The sequence below is a fragment of the Carlito syrichta genome, unplaced genomic scaffold (assembly GCF_000164805.1).
Source record: "Carlito syrichta isolate Samal-C Ts95f unplaced genomic scaffold, Tarsius_syrichta-2.0.1 Scaffold115602, whole genome shotgun sequence".
In the NCBI taxonomy this organism is placed as follows: Eukaryota; Metazoa; Chordata; class Mammalia; order Primates; family Tarsiidae; genus Carlito; species Carlito syrichta.
Genome location: NW_007059698.1, coordinates 223690 through 248915, shown reverse-complemented (window position 1 = coordinate 248915; position 25226 = coordinate 223690). Strand labels below are relative to the sequence as shown.

Below are 25226 nucleotides of genomic sequence, written 5' to 3'. Positions count from 1 at the left end.
GAAGGATCGCCGGAGCACAGCAGGTCGAGGCTGCGGTGGCCGGGAGCAGCCACTGCACTCCAGTCTGGGTGACAGAGTGAGACTCCAACTCAAAAAAAAAGAAAGAAAACTAGACAGTATATTAAACAACTAGTGACAGATGTGTGGATTGCGTGTGTGGAGTAGATGGTAGCAATGTGTCAGTGTTAATTTCCTGGTTTTATTGGTTGTACTGTGGTAATGTTGGAGCATGTCCTTACTTGTAAGATACACTAAAGTCTTCAGAGGTAATTAGGCATCATACTTACGACTTAATAAAATCCCAAAGAGTTTGGTTGACACTGTGATAATATAACTCTAAAAGTTCAGTGGGAAGGAAGGGAAAATGTTAGAATACTGCTAAGACAAAGAGTCGTGAGATATTGGAGATTTCCAGATATAACCAAGAATGTTTGTTTCGGTCTATCCTCCTTTACTGTGATTCCTCTAGGCAAAAAAAGTATTGAATTAGAGAAGAAACGGCTCTCTCAACCAAAGCCGAAGCCCAAAAAGAAAAAAAAGCCCCCATCAAGAGTTTCTGTAGAGCTGGAGTCAATCGACGGGAATGAAGAAGAGGCCATAAAGGAGAGCTCAAGGCCTGTGGAGAATGGCCTGTCAGTGTCAGACCGAGAGGGCGAGGAGGGAGCACGGGAGCCAGAGTCATCCTGCAGCCTCGCTCCAGTGGGTATGTGGCAGGGTCCTGTGTTCACTAATTAGGGTTTCCAGTCATGTCTGGGAACCTGAGCTCGGGCCTCACCCATTGGTTTCGTCTCTGTCTCAGACATGCCTGTTTTTTTATTTAAGTCTCTAAAATAAACACCTTTGACGTTTTAAAGGGGATCTAGTGGATGATTTGGGTGGAAAAATCAAGTTCTGTAGAGAAAACTTGCTAATCAACTTGGGCAAGGTAAAACCATGGGGCAGAGTGAAACTAGGGTAGTGTGTGCCTGGAAGCTCACACGGAAGACAGTTGGCATCGCAAGCCACATTTATTGAAAGAAAGAAGCTGCTGTCCCCTACCAGTGTCTGACTAAGAAACTGCCACCACTGTGGGAATTTGCACGTTTTTGCCCCTCCTCCTGGAGCTTGTTCTGGTTTTCTGTCTTCTCACAGAAAAAAGTGGATGGGTGGTTATTAAGTTCTTCCAGTCAAGCAAGTCATAGTGGTAGTTCTCAGATTTGTCACAAAACAGTGTCCCATCACTGATTTACAATAATGTAATCTATTTCTAATGTGAATTATTATTGGATAAAAATGTTAGCATTTTTATTGTTTTATATATTTACCATAAATATCTGGTGCCTGTTACCTGCTAAAATAAAAGATTAAATAGCAAGCAGTATAAATAGAAGCAGTGACTCAGTATCCCAAGAGATAGCTGTTGGGATATCCCAAGAGATAGCTGTTAGACCCATAGTTTGGGTAAATAGCTAAAAGCTAGACTGTGAGTATCCCAAGAGATAGCTGTATCTCAAGAGATAGCTGTATCCCAAGAGATAGCTGTTAGACCCATGGTTTGGGTAAATAGCTAAAAGCTAGACTGTGAGTTCTGCAAGAAAAAAAAAGAGCTAAAAGCCTAATAGATGTATTTTTTAAGCTCATCAAAATGCCTTTCTAGCTGGTATGGTGGCACATTACCTGTATTCCAGCTTTTCAGGAGGCTGAGGCAGGAGAATCAATCACTTGAGCTCAGGAGTTCGGGACCAGCCTTGGCAACATAGCAAGACCCCATCTCTTTTTTATTTTATTTTTTTTTAAAGTCAGGGTTTCACTCTGTGGCCCAGGCTGGAGTACAGCACACAATCAGAGCCACTGCATCCTTGACCTGCTGGGCTCATGTGATCCTTCCTTCCACTTCAGCCTTCCAAGTAGCTGGAACTGCAGTGCACACCAACACACCCAGCTCATATTTTGATTTATTGTAGAGATGAGATCTCCCCAGTTGCCCAGGCTGGTCTTGAGTCCCCAGGTTCAGGCAGTTCTCTCACCGCCATCTCCCAAAGTACTGAAACTATAGGCGTGAACCCATCACACCCTACCTCTATCTCCATTTTTTTTTAATGGATATGGTGATGCACATATATGGTTCCAGCTACTTGGAAGGCTGAGTCAAGGCTGCAGTGGCCGTGAGTGGGCCACTGCACTCCAGCCTGGGCATCAGAGTGACTCAAAAGAAAAATAAGTGCCTTTCTGCCACAAAATGGCTGCACAAAATGTCCTTTATCCCTGTGCATCGATAGCTTGTTTTTAAGCTGCGTGCTCAGGATTGTGACTTCATATCACATACACTCAATATTCTCTATTAGTAATCCTAGTTAGCATAATTAGTATGCTATTAGTACCTTGTGAGCTGAATGTATAAAAAGCACTTTGTCACCCAAGCAAAGTTAGAGAACTCCTGGGCTTATGGTGGAAAGATAAGGAGGCTAGAAGTTTGCAACTTTGTTTTAGTCAGAGTTCTAAGTAAGAAACACAAAGATTCCTGAAGCACAGCTAGCTTGTGGGTGGGATTGGGAGACCATCCATGCTTCCTCTCTAATGCATTGTGTCTCATATGTTTTGGTAATAGATAAGGTTGCATTGCTGAGCCTAGAATAACTCTTACTTTTTAAAAAGAACTAGACTTTATGTTATTTTTATACCACTTTTTTCCTTTCTTTTTTTCCCCGTGATGTAGTTCCCAGAGAACCAGTCATCTGCACTCCAGTTTCCTCAGGGCTTGAGAAATCAAAAATCACCATTAATAACAAAGTCACATCACTGAAAAAGGAGCCACCTAAAGAGAAGCTAGGTTGGTATCTGGTACTTGAGATTCAGTATTTTGTTAAAGCATTCTAAAATATTACAGGCGCCAGACTCAGTGGCTCAGCCTGTAATCCTGCTCCTTGGGAGGCTGAGGTGAGTGAATTGCCTGAGCCCGCAGGTTCAAGACCCACCTGGGCAACTAGGCGAGACTTCATCTCTATAATAAATTAAAAAATTAGCTGGGTATGGTAGCACGCGCCTGCAGTTCCAGCTACTTAAAAGGCTGAGGGAGAAGGATCGCCGGAGCCCAGCAAGTTGAGGCTGCGGTGACTGGGAGCGGCCACTGCACTCCAGTCTGGGCGACAGAGTGAGACTCCAACTCAAAAAATAAAAATAAAAATAAAAAAATAAAATATTACAGGCAATGAGAATTTGAAATTTGAGTGTAGCTGGGTACAGTAGTTTACACCTGTAATCCCAGCATATTGGGAAGCTTGGTCCCAGGAGTTCGAGACCAGCCTGGGCAACATAACGAGACCTTGTTTCTACAAAATTTCAAAAAATTAGCCGGACATGGTGGTGCATGCCTGTAGTCCCAGCTACCTGGGAAGCTAAGGCAGAAGGATTGCCTAAGACCAGGAGGTCATGGCTGTAGTGAGCTGTGATTGTACCACTGCACTGCAACCTGGGTAATGGAGTGAGACCCCAACTCAAAAATAAATTTTTTTTAGTTGGTTTTGTTAGGTTTTAAATATTTGTAGGTGTTTTGATCATATCAATTTGGGGTCATGCTTTTGGACATGTTCTTAGCACTCGATGAAATGCTTTGCAGTTGCTGATACTGTGTCATACATGTTTCAAGAGCATTTTGTGTGTTTTATGGACAGTGCCCCCAGTTAATTAATTTTGAAGGTTTCTTTACAGGAGTAGGAACTTTCTGCGCCCAACAGTATCCTGCCAGCAGGTTACATTAACACAGTAGGCATTCTGTTTTGTGTTTCTAATCCACTTGTCTTCAGACAGTCTGTATTCTCGTTACTTTCCAGAAGCCTTAATCAAGAAGAGGAAAGCTCGGTCCACACTCCCCTTGAGCACCAGCCTGGACCACAGGCCCAAAGAGGAACTTCATCAGGACTGTCTGGTACTAGCAGCTGCAAAACATGCCAAAGGTACAGAAAGACATTTCCTTGGCCCACCCATAGTCTTCTGGGGCTGGCATATGCAGGGTGTTGGTTATTTGTCGAATGAATGAGCGCATATCCAGGGTGTTGGTTATTTGTCAAATGAATGAGCGAAGAAATGCCTGAAACTGTCATCTGTGTTTTTTATGTTCTTTTCCAGCCTTCGCTCCCCCCGTACTCCTGCACCCCCACATCCTTTTGCCAGACTTCTCATTCTGACCCACCGTCAGCACTACTATGCCCTTGGGATGTAGGGCTCTACTTTTTTTGAGTCAGGGTATCCCTCTTTTTGCCTTTGCTGGAGAGCAGTGTCACCATCAAGGCTCATCACAGCCTCAGTCTCCTATGCTCAGGTGATCCTTCTGCCTCTGCCTCCCAAGTAGCTGGGACCACAGGCATACACCACCATGCCCAGCTAATTTTTTTATTTTATATATATACATATATATTTTGGTAGAGATGAGGCTTCACTATATTGCTCGGGCTGGGCTCAAGCAGTCCTCTCACCTCAACCTCCCAAAGTGCTGAGATTATAGGCATAAACCATCTGGCTGCAACTTTATTTTTTTAAATTTAATCTTACATGTTGTAAAGGGCTGCACATGATAAAATGAAATTGAAACAGTGTAAACAGAAATTGAGTCTCACCAGGCAGAGAGGCACACGCCTGTAGTCCTGGCTACTTGGGAGGCTGAGGAGGGAGGATTACTGGAGTCCAGATGTTCGAGGGCAACCTGGATAGCACAGCAAGATCTTGTCTCTTTAAAAAAAATTTTTTTAATTAAAAAAAACTTCTTCCCAAGTAATGGAGAGCTTTTCTCTCTCTTCCAGTCACGTTCTCCCCTAACCCCAACAATTAGTTTCTTGTGTTTTGCTAGAAATATGCTTTTATTATATACATAGGCTTCTTTTTGGAGCTTTGCAATGACTTCCGATAACTCATGCTGTTAGCCCTGTAGTTTTACATTATTGTCCTTATGAGAAAATTATTCAGTTGATATTTTCTAAAAGCAGAGAATAAATATTAAATCAATCCCCTTGTGGTAGGTCCCAGTGATTATTAAAGACTTTGTTTTACTTTTTTGGGTTTGTTTGGCTTTTTTTCTTGAGAATCTCATTCTGTCACCCAGGCTGGAGTACAATGGCATGCTCACAGCCACCCTAGTGTTGACCTGCCACTCTTCGGCAATCCTTCCACCTCAGCTTTCCAAGTAGCTGGAACTACAGGCATGCACCACCATGTCTGGCTAATTTTTTTATTTATTGTAGAAACGAGGTCTCACCAAGTTGTCTGGGCTGGTCTCAAACCCATGAGTTCAGGCAATCCTCTCACCTCGGCCTCCCAAAGTGCTAGGATTATAGGTGTGAGCCACCGTGCCCGACTCTGTTTCACTTATTAATGTTGTTTTATTTGTTTGGTTTTACAGCATTTAAATATGTATTGAGGACAGACTTGGTGGCTTAGTCTGTAATCCCAGCACTTTGGGAGGCCAAGGCGAGTGGATTGCCTGAGCCCGCAGGTTCGAGACCAGCCCAGGCAACTTGGCGAGACCTCGTTTCTACAATAAATCAAAAATTAGCCGAGTGTGGTAGCGCACTCCTGTAGTTCTGGATACTTGGAAGGCTAAGGCAGAAGGATCGCCAAGAGCCCAGCAGGTCAACACTGGGGTGGCCATGAGCGTGCCACTGCACTCCAGCCTGGGCGACAGAGTGAGACTCACTATAAATAAATGAATAAATGAATACATAAATAAATGCATACTGAATTTGGGGTTCGCTTTTAACATTTTCTTTTAAGTATGTTCATGTTTTGCTACCTTTGTAACTATCTCTATTTGGATAAACAAGGACACAAAGCTCTGATTTTCTGAAGTGGGTGTTCCAGACATTTCAGAAGTCACTGAACAGAAAATAGTAACCTGTGTAATGACTTCCTCTGATTTTTTTTTTTCTGTCTTTTTAAATTAACAGAGTTGAATGAGGATGTGTCTGCTGATCTTGAGGAACGATTTCACCTAGGGCTTTTCACAGACAGAGCTGCCTTGTACAGAATGATGGAGATTGAAGGTGAGGCAGGCCAATCAACACTCGCCCATCTTTATACATCCCCAGCATTCTGTGTGCATCTCTCATGGCTGCCGTCTCGTGTCCTGTAGTGGTTAGTCTATCATGTCAGCTAACGAGATTTTGAGCTCCCTGACTTATATTCTTATTCACCTCCTGCAGCATTGTAGGCTTCTAAACATAAGCCTTTCACTCTGAAGACAAGTGAGGGTGAGTGGGTGATAAGGGACCAAGTGAGCTCTGGTAGGAGACTCACCCATCAGTGAGTGACTGCACATTTTAGGAGTTCAGTTCTTTTATCCTGCCTTTCTTTGTCTAGAAGTCAGTGAGGACAGGTGCTTCTGAAACATCTCTCTTTCAAACAGGAAAAGGCCACTTGGAAAATGGCCACCCTGAGTTATTTCACCAGCTCATGCTTTGGAAAGGAGATCTGAAAGGTGTTCTGCAGACTGCAGCAGAGAGAGGGGAGCTGACAGACAATCTTGTGGCTATGGCACCAGTGGGTATGTTTCTTTCAGCAAAAGCCCTATCATGTCTGGGATACATCCTCTGCAGGTGGCTCATGGCAGTACCAGTCTTAAGCTTGAAATCACTTACAAATACAGTTGGACACAAACCTAATTCTGTTTGTAGCAATAGATTAAGAAATCAACCGCCCCTAAAAAAGGCAGGCCACTGCATACTTTAATGACGCAAGCACAATTGGTAAGAACCTCTTAAAGACAATTGGCCAGGAGTAATGGCACACGCCTATAATCCCAGCACTTTGAGAGGCCGAGGTGAAAGGATTGTCTGAGCCTAGGGTCCTAGACCAGCCTGGGCAACTTGATGAGACCTCATCTCTACAATAAATAAAAAATTAGCCGGGCAGGGTGGCGCTTACCTATAGTTCCAGCTATTTGGAAGGCTGAGGCAGAAGGATCACCTGAGCCCAAGAGGTTGAGGCTGCGGTGGCAATGAGCATGCCACTGCACTCCAGCCTGGGCAACATAGTGAGACCCCACCTCTTTTTTAAAAAAAGAGAGAGAGAGGAAAAAATGCATGCAGCTTTTGGCTCAATAATTCTAATTATAGGACCTTAACTGTATTCACACATGCTAAATGACAAATATACTTGGACTTTTATTGGAGCTGTATTTTTAATAGCAAAAGACTGTAAGAACTTTTATCCATCAATAAGAGATCAAATAAATCATATGCACCCATTCAGTAGAAACCCCTACAGATTCTCAGAATGAAGCCACTCTCTGCATTCTGACATGGAATGGAGCTTCAGGGCTGGACACACTGGGTCATACTTGTAATCCCAGCATTCTAGGAGGCTGATTTGAGAGGATCCCTTGAGCCCAGGAATTCAAGGCTGCAGTTAGCTACTCATGCCACTGTATTCCAGCCCACACAATAGAGTGAGACCCCGTCTCTTTTTTTGAGTTGGAGTATCACTCTGTTGCCCAGGCTGGAGTGCAGTGGCACGCTCATGGCTACTGCAGCCTCGACCTGCTGGGCTCAGGCAATCCTTCTGCCTCGGCCTTCCAGGTAGCTGGAACTACAGGCATTTGCCACCATGACCAGCTAAATTTATTGTAGAGATGAGGTCTCATTTAGTTACCCAGGCTGGTCTCAAACCCCTGAGTTCAGGCAATTCTCTCACCTCCACCTCCCAGAGTGCTGGAATTACAGCCAGGAGCCACCATGCCCAAATGACCCTGTCTCAAAAAAAAATTTTTTTTTTTACAGAATGGAGCACCAAAGTGTCATAAGTTAAATTAATCAAGGTGTAGGTGCACAAGAGAATATGTAATACTCGTTTGTATTTTTACAGTAATGTGGTTGTATAGTCATAGATTACTTGCAAAGGTTTCAAATGAAACTGGTAATAATGGCTGCCTCAAGGAGAAGGAATCTGGGCAAGGTACAGTGGGAAAGTACCAGGATAATAAGGAAACCTTCTATAGATCATGCCATTATTTTAGTTTTTTATTCAGGTATGCTGTGTAGAAAAAGAGAAGTCTGCAGATCGTGAGTTTACAGTGAATTTCACAAACTGAATAGACCTTATAACCAGCACCCATATCAAGAAATATAACATTACCAATACCTTGAAAGCTCTCTTTAGGTCCCTTCCAGTCACTGTCCCCTCGACTGCCCCAACAAGGGCAGCCACTATTCTGGACTTCCATTCCTCTGTGTGGCTTTTGTATTTTGTACTATGTATTTTGTATGTATCACATAATCAAAGAAATTATGGGGATGTGAAGAGAGGTAGATGAAGTGGATATATCAGTAATAGTAGCTGAATTAATATCTAAATGTTCTGCTTAATACATTGACTGAAAAGGCATTTTTCAACCTGAATATACTTGCTTTTTTAAAGTCACCATGTTTCATTTTTCTCAGCTGGCTACCATGTGTGGCTGTGGGCCGTGGAAGCTTTTGCCAAACAGCTCTGTTTTCAAGATCAGTATGTCAAGGCTGCTTCTCATCTACTTTCCATCCACAAAGTGTATGAAGCTGTGGAGCTGCTCAAGTCAAACCATTTTTACAGGTCTGTGTGGTCCTAGAATCATAACAGCAGTTGGACATAATGTGCAAATAACCTAAACTTACATATTGTGAAAGTAACACAAGTAGAAGAAACAGCATAAAACAAATGAACAGTTTAGTGAATTCTTACAAGAGGAACTCCCTTTTTAATCCTCATCTATAAAAGGAAAAGAATCTTGCCAGCCACCCCAAAAGCTCTGCATGGTTTTTTTCCTTGTTAAGAAGTATATAATATTGCAGATTTATTTGAAAGTTCTTTCTGCAATTCTGTACTCATCGCTTCTTCTCTAGAAGTAACCACTCTCCTGAGGTTGATATGAATCCTTCCTGTCCAAGAGCTTGTTCTTTCACTACATTTGTAAGTATGAGTAAACAAAAAGAAAGATATTTCTTGTAGACAGCATACTTGAGTCTTTTTTTTTTTTTTTGACAATCTATATCTTTTAATTGGAGTGTTTAGACTATTTACATTAAATGTTGATGGGCTTGATTTAAATCTACCGTCTTACTAATTTGTTTTCTATTCATCCCATTTGTTATTTATTCATTTTTTGGTCAACACTTTTTAGCCTGGGCACAATGGCTCAAACCTGTAATCCTAGCACTTTGGGAGGCCAAGGTGAGGGTATTGCCTGAGCCCACAGGTTCGCGAACAGCCTGGGGCAACTTGGCAAGACGTTTTTTCTACAATAAATGAAAAAATTAGCCAGGCATGGTAGCACATGCCTGTAGTTCTGGCTACTTGGAAGGCTGAGGCAGAAGGATTGCCTGAGTCTAGTAGGTCCAGGCTGCAGTGGCCGTGAGCATGCCACTGCACTTCAGCCTGGGCGATGGAGTGAGACTCCAACTCAGAAAAAATAAAAATACTTTTTAATGATTTTTATACGTTTTCTACATTTACCCACAAGCTTATTATTCCAGCACTTTTCAATCTTTTTTGTAGATTCAAGTTTCCAATTGCTATCAATCCCTTCACCTGAAGGCCTTTTTTTTTGTAGGTACTGGTGGTGACAAAGTTCCTCAATTTTAGTTTGTAAGTCTCGATTTCACTTTGATTTTAAAGGACCTTTTCACTGAATGTAGAACTCTAGATTGGTAGTTTGCTTTTAGCACTTCAAGGCTGTCGTTTTGTCTTCTTAACCTACGTTATTTTTTACTTTACTACTACTTTTTTTTTTTAATCTTTGCTATATAGGAACTTTGTCTTTTTTCTTTGGCTGTGTTTAGGACTTGATCCATCAGTGATTTTTCAGCAGTTTGATATAATGTGCTATGGTGAGATTTTCCTTTTGTCCATCCTGTTTTGGTTTAGTCTTCCTTTAGAGAATGTTGAACTTTGTTGTGATGAGCAGTAAAGTTATTTGTAGTTCAGCTTGATCTTTCACAGCTTGCTTTTTAGCTTTTAGAGCAGGTTTGGAGAATTCTACTCCAAATTTGTTTGGCCTGCCTGCATTCTGATGTCTTTATTGAAGGCCTCATGTGTTCAACAAGTCAGAACTCAGATGTCTACCCTCTCTGAGTGAGCTCTGGAGTTGTTCAGCTCGCAGTGCCCTAGTCATTCTTTGTTTAGACTTAAGGAGTTTCTTACACATACAGGGCTTTATATTTAACCAAAGACTCAACAGGATCCCCAAGCAGAGTTGCAGAGATCTTTTTCTGGATGGCTGCTGCCTTGCTAGTATCCTGCCTCTCAAACTTCCCTTGTTCCTCTCCGTTGTCGGTGAGCCTGCTGGGGCCCTCCCTAGGACCTGATGTGGGAGAAAGGCAGTGTGTGACAGGGGTCACATCGTTTGTTTCCCTTCCCTTAGGGATGACATTCCTGTACTGCCTGTTGTCCAGTGTCTGAAAACAGTTGTTTCATATAAATTTTGTCAAGTTTTTTAGTTTTATGGCAGGAGGGTACGTCTGGTCCCAGTTAGTCCATCATGGCTGGAAGTAGAAGTCTCAAATACTTTTGAAATATTACTCTCTCTAGATCACTTTAATCTCAAACACTTTTTTTCAACTACATCTGTATGTTGGCTACAACTCACAAGTTGTATGTTACTTGGAAACTATTTGTTCACTGAGTTACACAGACCTTCCAAATGTTAACAACACATATTATTATAAAATATTTTTGAAAATCACATTCCTTTAATAATCACCGTCACTCTTATTAGAGAATTCTAACTTTTGGAAAGCTGTCAAGCTCATAGTGACAGGTGCAAGTTTTCTAAAATTCTAATTTTAGGCCAGGCGTGGCGGCTTAGCCTGTAATTCCAGCACTTTGGGAGGCCGAGGCGAGAGGATTGCATGAGACCAGGGATTCGAGACTAGCCTAGGCAACTTGGCAAGACTTCATCTCTACAACAAATCAAAAAATTATCCAGGCATGGTGCCATGTGTTTGTAGTTCCAGCTACGTGGAAGGCTGAGGCAGAAGGCTTGCCTGAGCCCAGTAGGTCAAGGCTACAGTGGCCATGAGCATGTTACTGTACTCTAACCTGGGTGAGAATGAGACTCCAATTCAAAAAATAAAAAATTCTAATTTTAGCAACACATACTGTTGGTTGTTTTTCATGAAGTGGCACTTAATTTGTTCATTTTTGAGAAGACATCTGCCAGTCACCCAACACTGAATGACTTATTTATCTATTAGTCATTTTGTTGAAAAGAGATGAGGGCCTGTGAAAAAAGCAGCTAGCTCAACTTGCAGTTCATTCATCCAGGTTTTCCCCAGAAACAACCATGGTGCTTGGAATGCTGCAGAGAACACAAAGTATTCTTCCCATTTTTATTACACGGAATAGTAGTCATGTGGACTTGAGGGAGGCTGTAAAACCAGCCCTTTGCACGTGGAGACATCGCGTGGATCACCTACTAGCAATTCAACCGCACTTTTTAATGAAATATTGAAAAATGAATCACTTCATACTAAATAGTGTAGCATTGGAACCAATTATTCTGTTGTAATGATATTTGGCTTATTTTTTTTTGAGTTGGAGTCTCGCTCAGTCGCCCAGACTGGAGTGCAGTGGCCGCTCCCGGCCACCGCAGCCTCGACCTGCTGGGCTCCGGCGATCCTTCCGCCTCAGCCTTCCGAGTAGCCGGAATTACAGGCATGTGCTACCACGCCCGGCTGATTTTTTGATTGATTGTAGAGATGAGGTCTCTCTGCCCAGGCGGGTCTCGAACCCGCGGGCTCAGGCAATCCACTCACCTCAGCCTCCCGAAGGCACGGGATTACAGGCTGAGCCACCGAGCCCGGCTGATATTTGGCTTATATGGAATTTTGAACATTGAGGAACTTATGACAAAAATCAAAATTTTCTATCATATTTTTCTAAAGTGTGGTAAGTTGTGAAACAGTCACATGCATTGCAGGTTCATTGATACATGTGCAATAGTAATCTGTTTGGTGTCTTCCACCTGGTGTTTTTCTATTTGAGAAGAAAATGCAGTCTGATTTTCTTCCTCCCACAAATAATATTTAATTTATTGTCCATTCTGTTGTTTAAGGAAGATGTAGAAGGACACACTTGTGTTTCCTCCAAACTACTTACTTCTCAGTTGATTGATCTTGTCTCAGTATATATTCCCTCTCTGCTTTTTCATGCAATTTGAATGGAAAACTTCAAGGAAACATACATTTTTTCAAAATTTGTGTTGGCATAAGTTTGTCCTGTGTAGTTGCCAGCAGTCTCTTTATATCTCCTGAGGGGATATCTGAGTGGTTTGCTAGATTTATGGTGTCCCCTCAGAGGGGACATCCAAGTGCACAGGGTTAGTAATTTTTTTACTGCTTCAAAGACACTCACCTTGTTTCTTCAACAGCAAGGGCTACTACCTGATTCTTGCTCACATGCCAGCAACTGTACCCACCACTGCTTTTACACAGTCAGTGCAGGGTCAACACAGTAAAAAAAAAAAACCAGGGCCTGGTATGGTGGCTCATGTGTAATCCCAGCACTTTGGGAGAACTGCTTGAGGCTAGAAGTTCGAGACCATCCGGGCAGCAAAACAGGATCCCATCTCTACAAAAAATTAGCTGGGTGTGGTGATGCATGCTTGTAGTCCTCGCTACTTGGGAGGCTGAGGCATGAGAATTGCTTGAGTCCAAGGGTTTGAGATTGCATTGAGTTGTGTCGCCCAGCCTAGACAACAGAGTAAGACACTGTCTCTAAAATGACCACTTACGTTGTTAGAAAAATAGTTTTGATCTCACAAATCCCTGAAAGGGTCTTGAGGATCCCAAAGAATCCATAGACCACCCGTTAAAAACTGCTGGCCTGGGTGAAAAAATGAGTGCAGCCTATGTCTGTAACTTGCCCCTATAATGCCAGGAGCACAGCTTTTTATGGGAAGTTGGGATAATGAAGGTAGCACAAAGGGGACGATTTATCCTGTCTTAACAGCCCTTCCCAGGGCATCATACAGAGGAGCCTTTTCCAGCTGGCTAAAGTATCTGTTCTTGCCTTCAGGGAAGCTATTGTGGTTGCCAAGGCCCGGCTGCGCCCCGAGGACCCCATCTTAAAGGACCTGTACCTCAGCTGGGGAACCATCCTGGAAAGAGACGGCCACTATGCCGTGGCTGCCAAGTGGTGAGCCCCGGGAAACGGTGCCTGCACACATAGAAGAGCTCACAGAAAGGAGGACAGGAATAGAAGTCATCAGTTTAGAAGTGGGGGAAGGTGGAAAATAGAGAAAGATGTGCATTCAACCCGGTTTCCTAAGACTCGTCAGGATCTGCCTCCTGATTTATGTATGTAAATCACCATCCAGCCTGGGCAACTTGGCGAGACCTTGTCTCCATAACAAATCAAAAATTAGCCAGGCGTGGTAGCACGCCTGTGGTTCTGGCTACTTGGAAGACTGAGACAGAAGGGTCGCCAAAGCCCAGCAGGTCGACGCTGGGGTGGCCATGAGTGTGCCACTGTACCCCAGCCTGGGTGACAGAGTGAGACTCCAACTCAAAAAAAAAAAATTCACCATAATTGTTCAAGAAACTTCGGGGCAGACTCAGACACATTTTTCTAATGTCTTATACCATCAAATAAGGAAAAGAGGGAATGACTCCTGTTTGGGTCAGCTCAGCACATGCTGAGGTCAGGGTGACGTTCCTCATACACTCTGCTGAGCTGTGCTGGCCTCAGCCTTCCCAGGAACAAACAGAGGCAGGGACACCCCTGACCATGGGAGGTACATGCTACAGGGTGGGCAGAGAGACGTGATTCAGTCGTCTAGAGAGTGGGAATGGAGATCTGTTCATGACATTTTGTTGGTGCTTTTATTCATATTGTAGCTATTTAGGGGCCACTTCTGCATATGATGCAGCCAAAGTTTTGGCCAAAAAGGGGGATGCAGCATCACTTCGAACAGCTGCAGAGTTGGCTGCAATTGCAGGAGAGGAGGAGCTGTCTGCATCTCTGGCTCTCAGATGTGCCCAAGAGCTGCTTCTGGCCAGGAACTGGGTGGGAGCCCAGGAAGTCCTGCAGCTGCATGAGAGTCTACAGGTCTGTCCATCACTTTGTCTCCCGGGATTGAGGATGGAAGGGTCCCAAGTCCTTTTCTAGTCAAGCCCATGTGAATACCCAGGTTACACATGCCACACCAACTCGACAGGTATACTTAGAAGCATCCCGCAAGCCCTGGCAATGCTGTCCCACTGAAGTGCTATGACTCATTAGTTGCCACAGTCAGAGACAGCGTGGTCATTCGTGGTAATTGCCACTGCTTACTCGTTTGTACAAAACATCTGGGAGTAGACTCTGGTCACCAGCCCCTGGTTTAGCAATCAAGGGCTTCATAGATGTCATCAACACAGTCTTCCTTGAAGAGAATGGTGGCCTTTAACGGGAGTCCTGGTGTTCCTCCTGGAACAGCCCATTTCACTGTCAGTATCTCTTAGATGTTGATTTGTTCTCATCTGGTTAAAAATTAGTAACTTTGCCAGGCGCGGTGGCTCATGCCTGTAATCACAGCACTTTGGGAGGCAGAAGTGGACAGATTGCTTGAGCCTAGGAGTTCAAGACCAGCCTGGGCAACATAGCGAGACCTTGTCTATACAGAAAATTTAAAACTTAGCCAGGCATGGTAGCACATGCCTGTAATTTCAGCTACTCGGGATGCTGAGGCGGAAGGATCACCTGAGCCCAGGAGGTCAAGGCTGCAGTGAGCTGTGATCATTGTGATCATGCCATGGCACTACAGCCTGAGTGACAGAGTGAGACCCCAACTCCCTCCCCAAAAAAGGGTAAGGGTCACTTTCCATTGCCTTTTATGACACATCAAAGTTATGGTTACTTTTAAAGCATTGGCATTTTTACCTAGTTTCTCAAACATGTAACATTTGGTCAATCGTAGATGACTGCCTCTCAGATACTAGAATGAGTTTTTTTAAGTTCCTCTTTCCCTAGCAGAGTAACTGGGTCTAACAACAGTTCCTAACTGAATATTCAGAGCCCAAGGAAAATCCAAGGAGGGGGGAGTACCTTTCCAAGAATAGCAAAAGAAAACTGGAGGCAAAAGTAGTGAAATACCGTGCCACTGGGTATACTGTAGTTTCCAAAATGGTTATTTAGCATCTTTTTCTCTTGAACAGCAGCCTTAACAAAGTGAGAAAACCTATAAGAGTGAGCTTAGTGTTGTGATCAGGGCTATTTTGGCTGTATGGAACAGAAACCCTTCCAGCTTAACTGAAAACATACAGTTATAGGTGTACACAGGGATCTTGTGACACCTGACATTCAGCAAAAGATGTTCTAGGCCTTTTCTCTGTGCGACTCTTCCCTTCCAGCTGGTTCCTCTATTAAACCTACTTGGACATGGCCCTTGTGCCTGTCCCATCACCTTTGGCCTGTTACGCTTTACTTCTATATTCCTGAGTTTGAAGTGTGGGCAGTGAGAAAGCACTTGAGGAACCCAGCCATCTTTTCTCAAATTGGGCCCTGAGTCTAGGGTAGCCAGCCTGTGCATAGCTTAAATTATAGCAGAAGGGCCGTCGTGGGGGTTCCTTGTTATATAAATGGTGTCTTGGGCTCCAAGGGTAGAACTCCTCCAACAGGAGCCTAGAGAGACTATCAGATCGTTCCTTTGTCCCTTCTCACCGTGGCTCAGATTGGGCAGGCAGTTCACTAAAGGGATACTTGGAAGAACTGGAGAAAGCTCCAGATAGCCTAAGTACTTTCCCTGCATAACAGGTGCTCCTCTGTTGGGTTCCAGGGGCAGAGACTGGTGTTTTGCCTTCTTGAGCTACTGTCCAGGCATCTGGAGGAAAAGCAGCATTCAGAGAGCAGAAGCTCGTCCTCTTACCATGCATGGAGCGCAGGCACCCAAGGGCCCTTTGTGGAGAGGGTGACTGCAGCGTGGAAGAGCGTCTTCAGCCTTGACAGCCCCGAGCAGTCCCGGCCAGCCCTTCAGAAGTTGCAGAGCATCGAATACCCATCTGCTACCAGTAACACTCCATCCAGACAGGTATGCCGGTGTACCAGCCCCTGATACCAGCCACGCAGTGGTGAGACTTCCTTCATTCATGTCTAGAGTAACAGGTACCAGTGGGAAAGACTAACACAGCCCCAGGCAGCCAGAAAAAAATTGCTTCAGACTAATTGAAGCCCTTGAGCTATGAAGTTAGTCTTGGCTTAGCATTCCCTTTTTTAAAACAGTCTTAAAAATATAGAAAAGCTGAGAAAATCATAAGTACTCATCAACCAGAATTAAATGTTACATTTTGTCACTTTTGCTTTGTAGAGCTTTCTGTTTTGTCTTGTGTATTCATTTGGCAGGGTTGGTTGGTTTGGTTTGGTTTGGATTTTTTTGTTTGTTTTATTTTAAAGATGTGGGGTACAATTCAGGGTTAGGTATACAAATGTTCATTATGCAGGTACCCTTGTTGATGAGGTGAGCCCCTCCTTCCCCTAGCAGTTTCACACTATTGCCAATCCCTTTCTTACAGTATTATGATAACTGTTCAAGATCCACTTTTGAGTGAGAACATATGATACTCTGTTCTTTGTTTCTGTGATAGATCACTGAGTATGATAGACTCTAAATCCACCCACATTGCTGTGAAGTCCATGTGTTTGTCCTTCTTTATGGCTGCATAATATTCCGTTGTGTATATGTACCACAGTTTTTTAAATCTAGTCCAGTTTCCATGGGCAGCATGGTTGGTTCCATGTTTTTGCTATTGTGAATAGAGCTGCAACAAACATACCTGTGCAGGTGTCTTTTTTGTAGAATGATTTGAGTCCTCTGGGTATATTCCCAATGGGGGATTGCTGGGCTGGGTCATATGGAAGGTCAATTCCTAGTTCTTTCAGAAACTGCCACACTGTTTTCCGAAGAGGTTGCACTAGTCTGCATTCTTACCACAGGGTTGTTTTTAATTCTCTAAAAATGCAATAATGTTGAAGTCTTTGTTCCCTTCCTTAACCCTACCCCTTCCCTCACTCACCAAAGGCAACTCCTTGTCATACTCCACGTAGTATCTTTGCAGCTTGTATATCTCAGTGGATATTGTAAAATCTATCCATGTTGATACAGAGACCAAGGAAAATTATTGAACTGCTATGTCCATCTTATGAATACACCTCAATTTATCAACTTATGTTTTTAAAATGTGAAAACATTATATTTATGAAGAACAAGACTTCCTCAAGTGGTTACACTTTGGAAAACAGTCTGGCAGTTTCTTATTAAGTTAAACATACACATGCCCCATGACCCAGCATTCCCACTACCCAGAAAGAAATGAGATCAGGTATCTGCACAGAGATGCAAACACAAATGTTTACAGTAGCTTAGTCCACAATAGCCAAAAACTAGAAACAACCAAATGTCCATCAACTGGGGACCAGATACGCAAGCTATGATGTGTCAATACTATGAAATGCTATACTAACAATAAAAAGGAACAGATTATATCAGTGAATCTTGAAAACATTAGGCTAAGTGAAAAAACCAAGGCACAAAAGACTATATACTCCATGGCTCCACTTGTACAAATGCTAGAAAAACAAAATTAAAGTGGCAACAAGCAGACCTTCGTTGCCAGGTGTGGTGCAGGGAGACTGCTTGAAAGGAACACATGGAATATTTCCATTTGATGAAATTGTTGCATGTCTTAATCTTGGTAGTAGTTATGGAACTATTTATGTTTGTCAGAACTCATCAAACTGCATACCTAAAATTGATCAATCTTACCTTAATTATATTCCAGATTCCTTTTAATTACAGGGTTTGGTTCCAGAAACTCACCTTTTGTTTTAGTTAAATGCAAATGCCAAGGCATTTTGAATAGGCTCCCTCCAGTGTATGTTACTGTGCAACTAGAAATGAAAGGTTCTGTTGAGGAAGCAAGGATCCCAGTGGAGACAGGAGGGCCTTCCATAAATGAGAGCTGTGTGTGCTTGTTTCCAAGTGTGGGCAGTAGGACAATCTGGCGTCACCCCCAGTGCCTGCTGCAGGCGGGTGTTTAACTCTGGCTCTTGTCCCCAGCTCCTGCTGCACATCTGCCACGACTTGACCTTGGCAGTACTGAGCCAGCATGTGGGCTCCTGGGACGTGGCTGTGCAGGCGCTGCTTCGGGCTGTGGTGAGGAGCCACGACTCAGGGAATTTTGCCATCATGCAGGAAGTGTGCTCCGCCCTTCTCCCTGACGGTAAGTGACCCCTACCTCAGCCTGGGGCACGCCCATTGGCAGATAACATCACAACCACTTATCATGGCACCAGAGTACCAGGGTTATTTAAAGGTGGAGATTGGTCAGTTGCTTCATCTTAGTAGAAAGTTTGCATTCTCTCAACTTTTTTTTTGAGTCAGGGTCTCACTGTTACCCCTGCTGGAGTGCCAGGGACACAATCATGGCTCACTGCAGTCCTAATTTCTTTGGCTCAGACAGTCCTTCTGCCTCAGCCTCCTGAGTAGCTGAGACTACAGGTGCGTGCCACTATGCCCACCCCAGCTATTTTTTATAGAGATGAGCTCTCACTATGTTACCCAGGCTGGTCTTGAATTCCTGGGCTCAAGTGATTCTCCTATCTCAGCCTCCCAAAGTGTTGAAATTATAGGCATGAGCCACCACACCTAGCTGCATTCCCTTATTTTCCACTAAACTAGCCAGAATGACTGCACAAATGCTTGTAGTTTTTTTTACCAGGTCCTACCCACCTTACTGCCTTCTGCCCACTTCCTACATAATCTATTTAAAAGAAAAAAATATAGGCCAGGCGTGGTGACTTACATCTGTAATCCCAGCACTTTGGGAGGCTGAGGCAGGAGGATTGCTTGAGGCCAGGAGTTTGAGGCCAGCCTGGGCAACATAGTAAGACCTTTTCTCTACAAAGTATCACAAAATTAGCTTAGCATGGTAGCATTCACCTGTAGTCCCAGCTACTCAGGAGGCTGAGGAGGAAGGTTCGCCTGAGCCCAGGAGATCAAGGCTGTGGTAAACCAGGATCATGCCACTGCACTCTGGCCTGGGTGACAGAGTGAGACCCTGACTCAAAAACGAGAGAGAGAGAGAAATAGGAATGTGGTCACAGGTTAACAGAAGAGAGAAACAGCAAAAGGATAGGCATTCCTTGAGCAGCATAGTCAGTCACTGGACTAAGAGACATGGCGTGGTCTTGCACGAGTCAGTGTAGCTTAAGAGCCTTCAGCAGAGCAGTTGTGCTTTGAATGACTCCCAGCCTGTAGCAGTGAGGACTTTGTCCCAAGCCAGGAAATGCTTAGTGCCAGTTGGCTTTTGTTGGAAGGCATGTGGCCCCATGGGTCACACTGTCTTTCTTCTTAGGGTTAGCCTTTGGGTGATGGGAAATAGACACAAGGGCAGGAAGCCAGATTTCTGGCAGCTAAAGAAATGCACAACCCCCCCCACCAATAATCCTTCTTTTCTTCTCCTAGGCTGTGACCACCTGAGAGACAGACTGGGTGACCGTCAGTCCCCTGCCACAGCAGCTTTCAAAAGTTTGGAGGCCTTCTTTCTTTATGGGCGACTATATGAATTCTGGTGGTCTCTCTCCAGGCCCTGCCCCAAATCTTCCAGTGTTGGGATGAGGCCTGGTCACAGAAGAACACCCTCTGCTGAGCGAAGCCAGCAGTTGGGCAGTGCCAGCACAGAGGACGCTGGGTCCACTGAGCCCATGACTGCTTCTCAGCCAGAGCCAAGCTCGCCTCCAGGGCAGGACCCGAGACACCCGGGGGAACACGGACCTATGCTTGGGGCTTGTCAGAAGCTCCTTTCAGAGAAGCACGCCGGCCTCCAGCACTCGCGGAGGACTGTCACTGAGGTCCAGGAGACCTTGGCGGAGATGATCCTCCAGCACCAGCAGAGTCAGCTCTGTTCCTCCACAGCGAACGGTGCCAGTGAGAGCGGTCCTGAGCAGGAAGCAGAGCGGCCCCTCTCTGGTCCTCGGAACCAGTGGTGAGTACTGAGGCGAGTACAAGATGGAACAGAAACAGCCCACAGGGTTCCCATGTAGTTCAAGGTGCTGCTACTGCTGTGGATCCAGTCATTTGGAAGCAGCATAATGTCACTATAGTACAAGCCTTGGGGTCAAATGTGGCTTCTAATCCTGGCCCTGCTGAGTGACCTCAGGCAAGTTTCCTAATGCCTCCACGCTTGAGTTTCCTCATCTCTAAATGAGGGTCCAACACCTACCTGGATGATTCTAAGAATTAAGCAAAATCACATAATACTATTCGTAACCATAGTACAATAAAATACTCCCCCCCAAAAAAATTATGTAAGATGTGAAGTTGCATTATTGAATCATTAAGAAAAACAATCCTAGCCGGGCTCGGTGGCTCAGCCTGTAATCCCATGCCTTTGGGAGGCTGAGGTGAGTGGATTGCGTGAGCCCACGGGTTCGAGACCCGCCTAGGCAACTTGGCGAGACCTCACGTCTACAATAAATCAAAAATTAGCCGGGCATGGTAGCGCGCAACTGTAGTTCCAGTTGCTTGAAAGGCTGAGGAGGAAGGATCGCCGGAGCCCAGCAGGTCGAGGCTGCGGTGGCCAGGAGCAGCCACTGCACTCTAGTCTGGGCGACAGAGTGAGACTCCAACTCAAAAAAAAAAAAAAAAGAAAAAGAAAAACAATCCTTCTGCACTATTACAAAAACACAAAAAGGGTAGTGCACAAAACTGCATGCTGAACTGAGAAAGTCCCCAGGAATGGGAATGCTGTGGCTTCCTAGTCACCCTTGTTGAAAAGCGGGGTCCAGAGGAGGGCAGAAGCTGATCACCAGTCACTGTGGAGCTAGGTGCAGCATTAAAAATTAATACAAAGACGCTCTGAAGGCCCCTGTTTTTAGTCCTCCAAAAATACTCCCATTGAGATCATGAGTCAGATCTGAGTCACTTGTCTAGGCAGCTGTGGGTTTTGCTTTCTGTAAAAGAAAAATGCTGGAAATTTTTCTGGCTCATTGGCTTTTAACCTGTGGGGTCCCCAGGACCCTCTGGGGAGCCAAAGAGCCTACCCTACTGTAGGATCCCAGCTCTGTCTAAACATTCATTCACAAGATGTCCAGACCTCCTGCATTGGCTGCAGTAGAGTCCCCAAAGGTCCTCATCTCCACTGGAGCTTCATATCTAGGGAACTGGAAAGTGGTGAGGAATAATACTGCATTTTGAGAACTTTCTATCACAACACATCAGATTGCCTTCTCAATCTGTATATTTAAAGATGAGAAAGAGCCAGGTGACAAAAGAATGTTACTTATAAAATGAAATAAAAGTTAAAGGGCAGAACCAAAAAAAAAAAATCAAAGCAAAAATGGGCACAGAACTTGAATAGATGTTTTTCCCAAAAAGTCAATAAGCACATGACGAGATGCTCCACATTGGTGATCCTCCAGTGAATACCACCTCACTCCCATGGGATAGTTCCTGGTTTTTTGTTAGTTTGCTTTTGAGTTGGAGTCTTACTCTGTTGCCCAGGCCAGAGTGCAGTGGCACACTCACAGCCACTGCAACCTCAACCTGCTGGGCTCAGGTGATCCTTCCACCTCAGCCTTCCAAGTAGCTGGAACCACAGACGCACACCAATAACACCCAGCTAATTTTTTGATGTAGAGACGAGGTCTCACCAAGTTGCCCAGGCTGGTCTCGAACCCCTGGCAATCCTCTCACCTTGGCCTCCCAAAGTGCTGGGATTACCGGCTTGAGCCACCATGCCCAACCAGGATGGCTACTGTTCTGAGTAATAGATGTGGGCGAGGATGTGAAGTTGGAGGCCTGGTGCCCTGTTGGTGGGAATGTCAAGGGACAGCTGCTGTGGAAAACAGTATGGCAGTTCCTCAAAAATTAAACAGAAATACCATGGGGTCCAGCAATTCTTTTGAGTAAATGCCCAAAGGAATTGAAAGCAGAGTCTCAGAGATATTTGCACACCGTGTTCATAGCATTATTCACAACATCTAAAACTTGGAAGCAACCCAAGTGTCCACTGACAGATGAATGGCTAAGCAAAAGCTGGTGTGTCTGTACAGCAGATTCCCCTCAAAAGGAAATTCTGACGTGTGCAGCAACACGGATGAGCCTTGAGGACACTATGCTAAGTGAAAAAAGCCAGTCACAGAAAGACAAATACTCTGTGACTCCACCTACATGAAGTGCTCAGAAGAGGCGAAATCAGAGAGACGGGAGGAATGATCGCTGCCAGGGGCTGTGGCGTGGGTCGTGAGGAGGGGCTGTTGTTTAATGGCTCAAGAATTTCAGTCTTACAGGCTGCAGGGTTCTGGAGATGAGTGGTGGGGGTGGTTACACAACACTGTGCATATGTATATATATATAATTTTTTTTTTTTTTTTTTTTTTTGAGTTGGAGTCTCACTCTGTCACCCAGACTGGAGTGCAGTGGCACACTCCCGGCCACCGCAGCCTCGACCTGCTGGGCTCCGGCAATCCTTCCGCCTCAGCCTTCTGAGTAGCTGGAACTACAGGCGCCCGCTACCACACCTGGCTAATTTTTGATTTATCGTAGAGATGAGGTCTCACCAAGTTGCCCTGGCGGGTCTCAAACCCGCAGGCTCAGGCGATCCACTCCCCTCAGCCTCCCAAAGTGTGGGATTACAGGCTGAGCCACCGAGCCCTGCTGTTTTCTTTTTTTCTTTTTTACCACAGTAAAAACAGTTGGGGCGTGATGGCCAGACCTCCTGCATTGGCTGCAGTAGAGTCCCCAGAGGTCCTCATCTCCACTGGATACCTGTAATCCCAGCACTCTGAGGCCAAAACAGTAGAATCGCTTGAGCCCAGAAGCCTGAGACCAGCCTGGACAACATAGTGAGAACCCTTCTCTATAAGACAAAAAAATTAGCTGAGTGTGGTGTCACACCTCTATAGTCCCAGCTACTCTGGAGGCTGAGATGGGAGGATCACTTGAGCCTAGGAGATTAAGGCTGCAGTGAACTATGATCATGCCACTGTACTCCAGTCTGGATGACAGAATGAGACCTCGAATCAAAACATTTTTTTAAAAATTGGGAGGGGAATAGTTACCCAGGGCAAGACGTATGACTTGTACTTTTTTTCCTAAACTAGTAAAGAAGAAAAAGATGAGCCAGTTTCTCTGCCTGAATTGACCAAAAGGCTTACAGAGGCAAATCAGAAAATAGCTATGTTTCCTGAGAGTATTAAGGTAAGATTTATAGCAGTTCATTTGGTAAAACATTACATTTTGTGTTATCGGTTGACTATACCAAATTTTTAAAGATACTTGTCTGTTCAGTTTATAAAAACTCTACCTATTTGAATGTGCTTAAAAATTTAGGATCCAGTAACCTTGGTTAGTGAAGCTATCTGGTGAGACTAGAATTACAAGATCGCAAAAGCGATTTTATACCTCATTCTTTAGAGAAACCAAACCAATTTAATAGTTGGGAGTTAAGTCCAATTTAAATTGGTATCATGTTAGCATGCATTTGTAAGCTGTGTGGCTGTGGCCCTAGTCATAATGGAAGCATCACTTTTGGGGTTGATTTGAGTAGACTCTAGAAGATTCTACCATTTGAGAAGGATGTCCCAGTTGCCATCATTTTGAGCAGCATCTCTCCTTGAACTAAATGCTGAAGCGTGAGAAAGGGCACTACCATTGGAGAGCTGGCTTGCATGCCTGAGGGCGGCATCTGAGCCACTGCTGCCTTCTGTGCGGGCACTTCCTTATTCATCCTCCTGTCGTCCTGCAGGCCTGGCCCTTCCCAGATGTGCTGGAGTGCTGCCTCGTCCTGCTTCACGTCGCAGCCCAGTGTCCTGGCTGTGTGACCCCAGAGGTGCAGCGGCAGGCCCAGGAGCTCCTTCAGAAATACGGCAACACTAAAGCTTACAGAAGACACCGCCAGGTCTGCACGTGAGTGCATGCGGGCCTTGAAGAAACTACCAAGTTCAGAGCACCGGCCGCCTTTCACCTCTGCAGCTGCACCTCAAGACACTCAACCTGTCCCTAGATGTGTCTGCAGCAATCCAGAGTCACGCAAGTGAGGGTGGCATTTGAGTCAGCTCCATGGGCCCTTGGACAGCATGGTGTCCACCGGAGGAAAGATCTTGAAAAGCTGGCAGTCGCTGTTGGCTCACACCTGCAGGGTGATGGCCGGACATCCCCAAAGCCTTATGTGGGTTTTACCCAAAGAGGAGAAGCTTTTGTCATCACTCAAAGTGCAGTGTTCTTACACACAAGCTACCTTTATGAACACCTCAGCCAACATGACATGCATTGTTGTCTGAGGTGAGGTTGCTGCATTTTATGACAACAGTTTTTTTAATTGTTCTGTTAACCCAGGCTGTCCCGCTCTACTCGTCCCAAGACTGAAGTCTGAATGGGAAACAGGCTTCAGCCATCATGTGGACCCTTCATCCTGTCAACTTCAGGTTGGAAATGTGGCTGCTTTGGACAGATCTCTTACTAAAGCTTTAGAGGAACAAAAAACTGATTCACATGTGTGTTTTCCCTCTGTTTTATAAGAAATGATTGATGGCAATTAAATAGCTCAGGATGAAATTACTGTTTTAGTGGTTCTGAGTCTTTTTTGCATTGCAGGGCTCTCTTGAGAAGTAAAGCCACAGATACTCTGGAGAAAAACGCACACTCCTGGATTTTGCATACATGGCTTTTGGATTACTGGACTCCACCTTTAGCATAACAGGACCCTAAATACTACTTAACTATAAATCCTTGGGCTGTTTAACTTCGACGGTTGAACAACATCTGGAACAGATGCTTTTGTAAAACCCAGTGGCTAGGACAGGAAAATCGGACAGTCCGGGGGGACGGGAGCATTTCTTCCTGGTCATTGAACTGCTTTCTTTTGAGATTCCTTGTGAAGGTTTCCCGTTGGACAGCAGGAGTGAAAGTCGTTTTTGTTTTTTTGTTTTTTTTCTTGAGTTGCCGGAGTCTCACTCTGTCGCCTAGACTGGAGTGCAGTGGCCGCTTCCAGCCACCGCAGCCTCTACCTGCTGGGCTCCGGTGATCCTTCCGCCTCAGCCTTCCAAGTAGCCGGAATTACAGGCATGTGCTACCACGCCCGGCTGATTTTTTGATTTATTGTAGAGATGAGGTCTCGCTGCCCAGGCGGGTCTCGAACCCGCGGGCTCAGGCAATCCACTCACCTAATCCTCCCAAAGGCGCGGGATTACAGGCTGAGCCACCGAGCCCGGCTTGAAAGTCGTTTATTAACAGGAACTTTCTCCAGAAGGAA

The 25226-nt window shown here is 44.8% G+C and overlaps 1 protein-coding gene across 2 annotated transcripts in view; it reads left to right on the top strand.

Annotated features, from left to right (window-relative positions):
- Window positions 1-24532, top strand: part of GEMIN5 (gem nuclear organelle associated protein 5) — a 51702-nt gene extending 27170 nt beyond the window's left edge. For both annotated transcript variants that reach the window (XM_008072747.2, XM_008072739.2), the window contains exons 16-28: window positions 470-703; window positions 2696-2809; window positions 3810-3932; window positions 5916-6011; window positions 6374-6511; window positions 8406-8553; window positions 13015-13134; window positions 13836-14046; window positions 15755-16006; window positions 18032-18194; window positions 19439-19958; window positions 23077-23173; window positions 23721-24532. In XM_008072747.2, coding sequence (XP_008070938.1) covers window positions 470-703; window positions 2696-2809; window positions 3810-3932; window positions 5916-6011; window positions 6374-6511; window positions 8406-8553; window positions 13015-13134; window positions 13836-14046; window positions 15755-16006; window positions 18032-18194; window positions 19439-19958; window positions 23077-23173; window positions 23721-23885 — 2381 coding nt within the window. In that variant the 3' untranslated portion in view covers window positions 23886-24532. The remainder of the gene's footprint in view (window positions 1-469; window positions 704-2695; window positions 2810-3809; window positions 3933-5915; window positions 6012-6373; window positions 6512-8405; window positions 8554-13014; window positions 13135-13835; window positions 14047-15754; window positions 16007-18031; window positions 18195-19438; window positions 19959-23076; window positions 23174-23720) is intronic.
- Window positions 24533-25226: the final 694 nt, after the last annotated feature.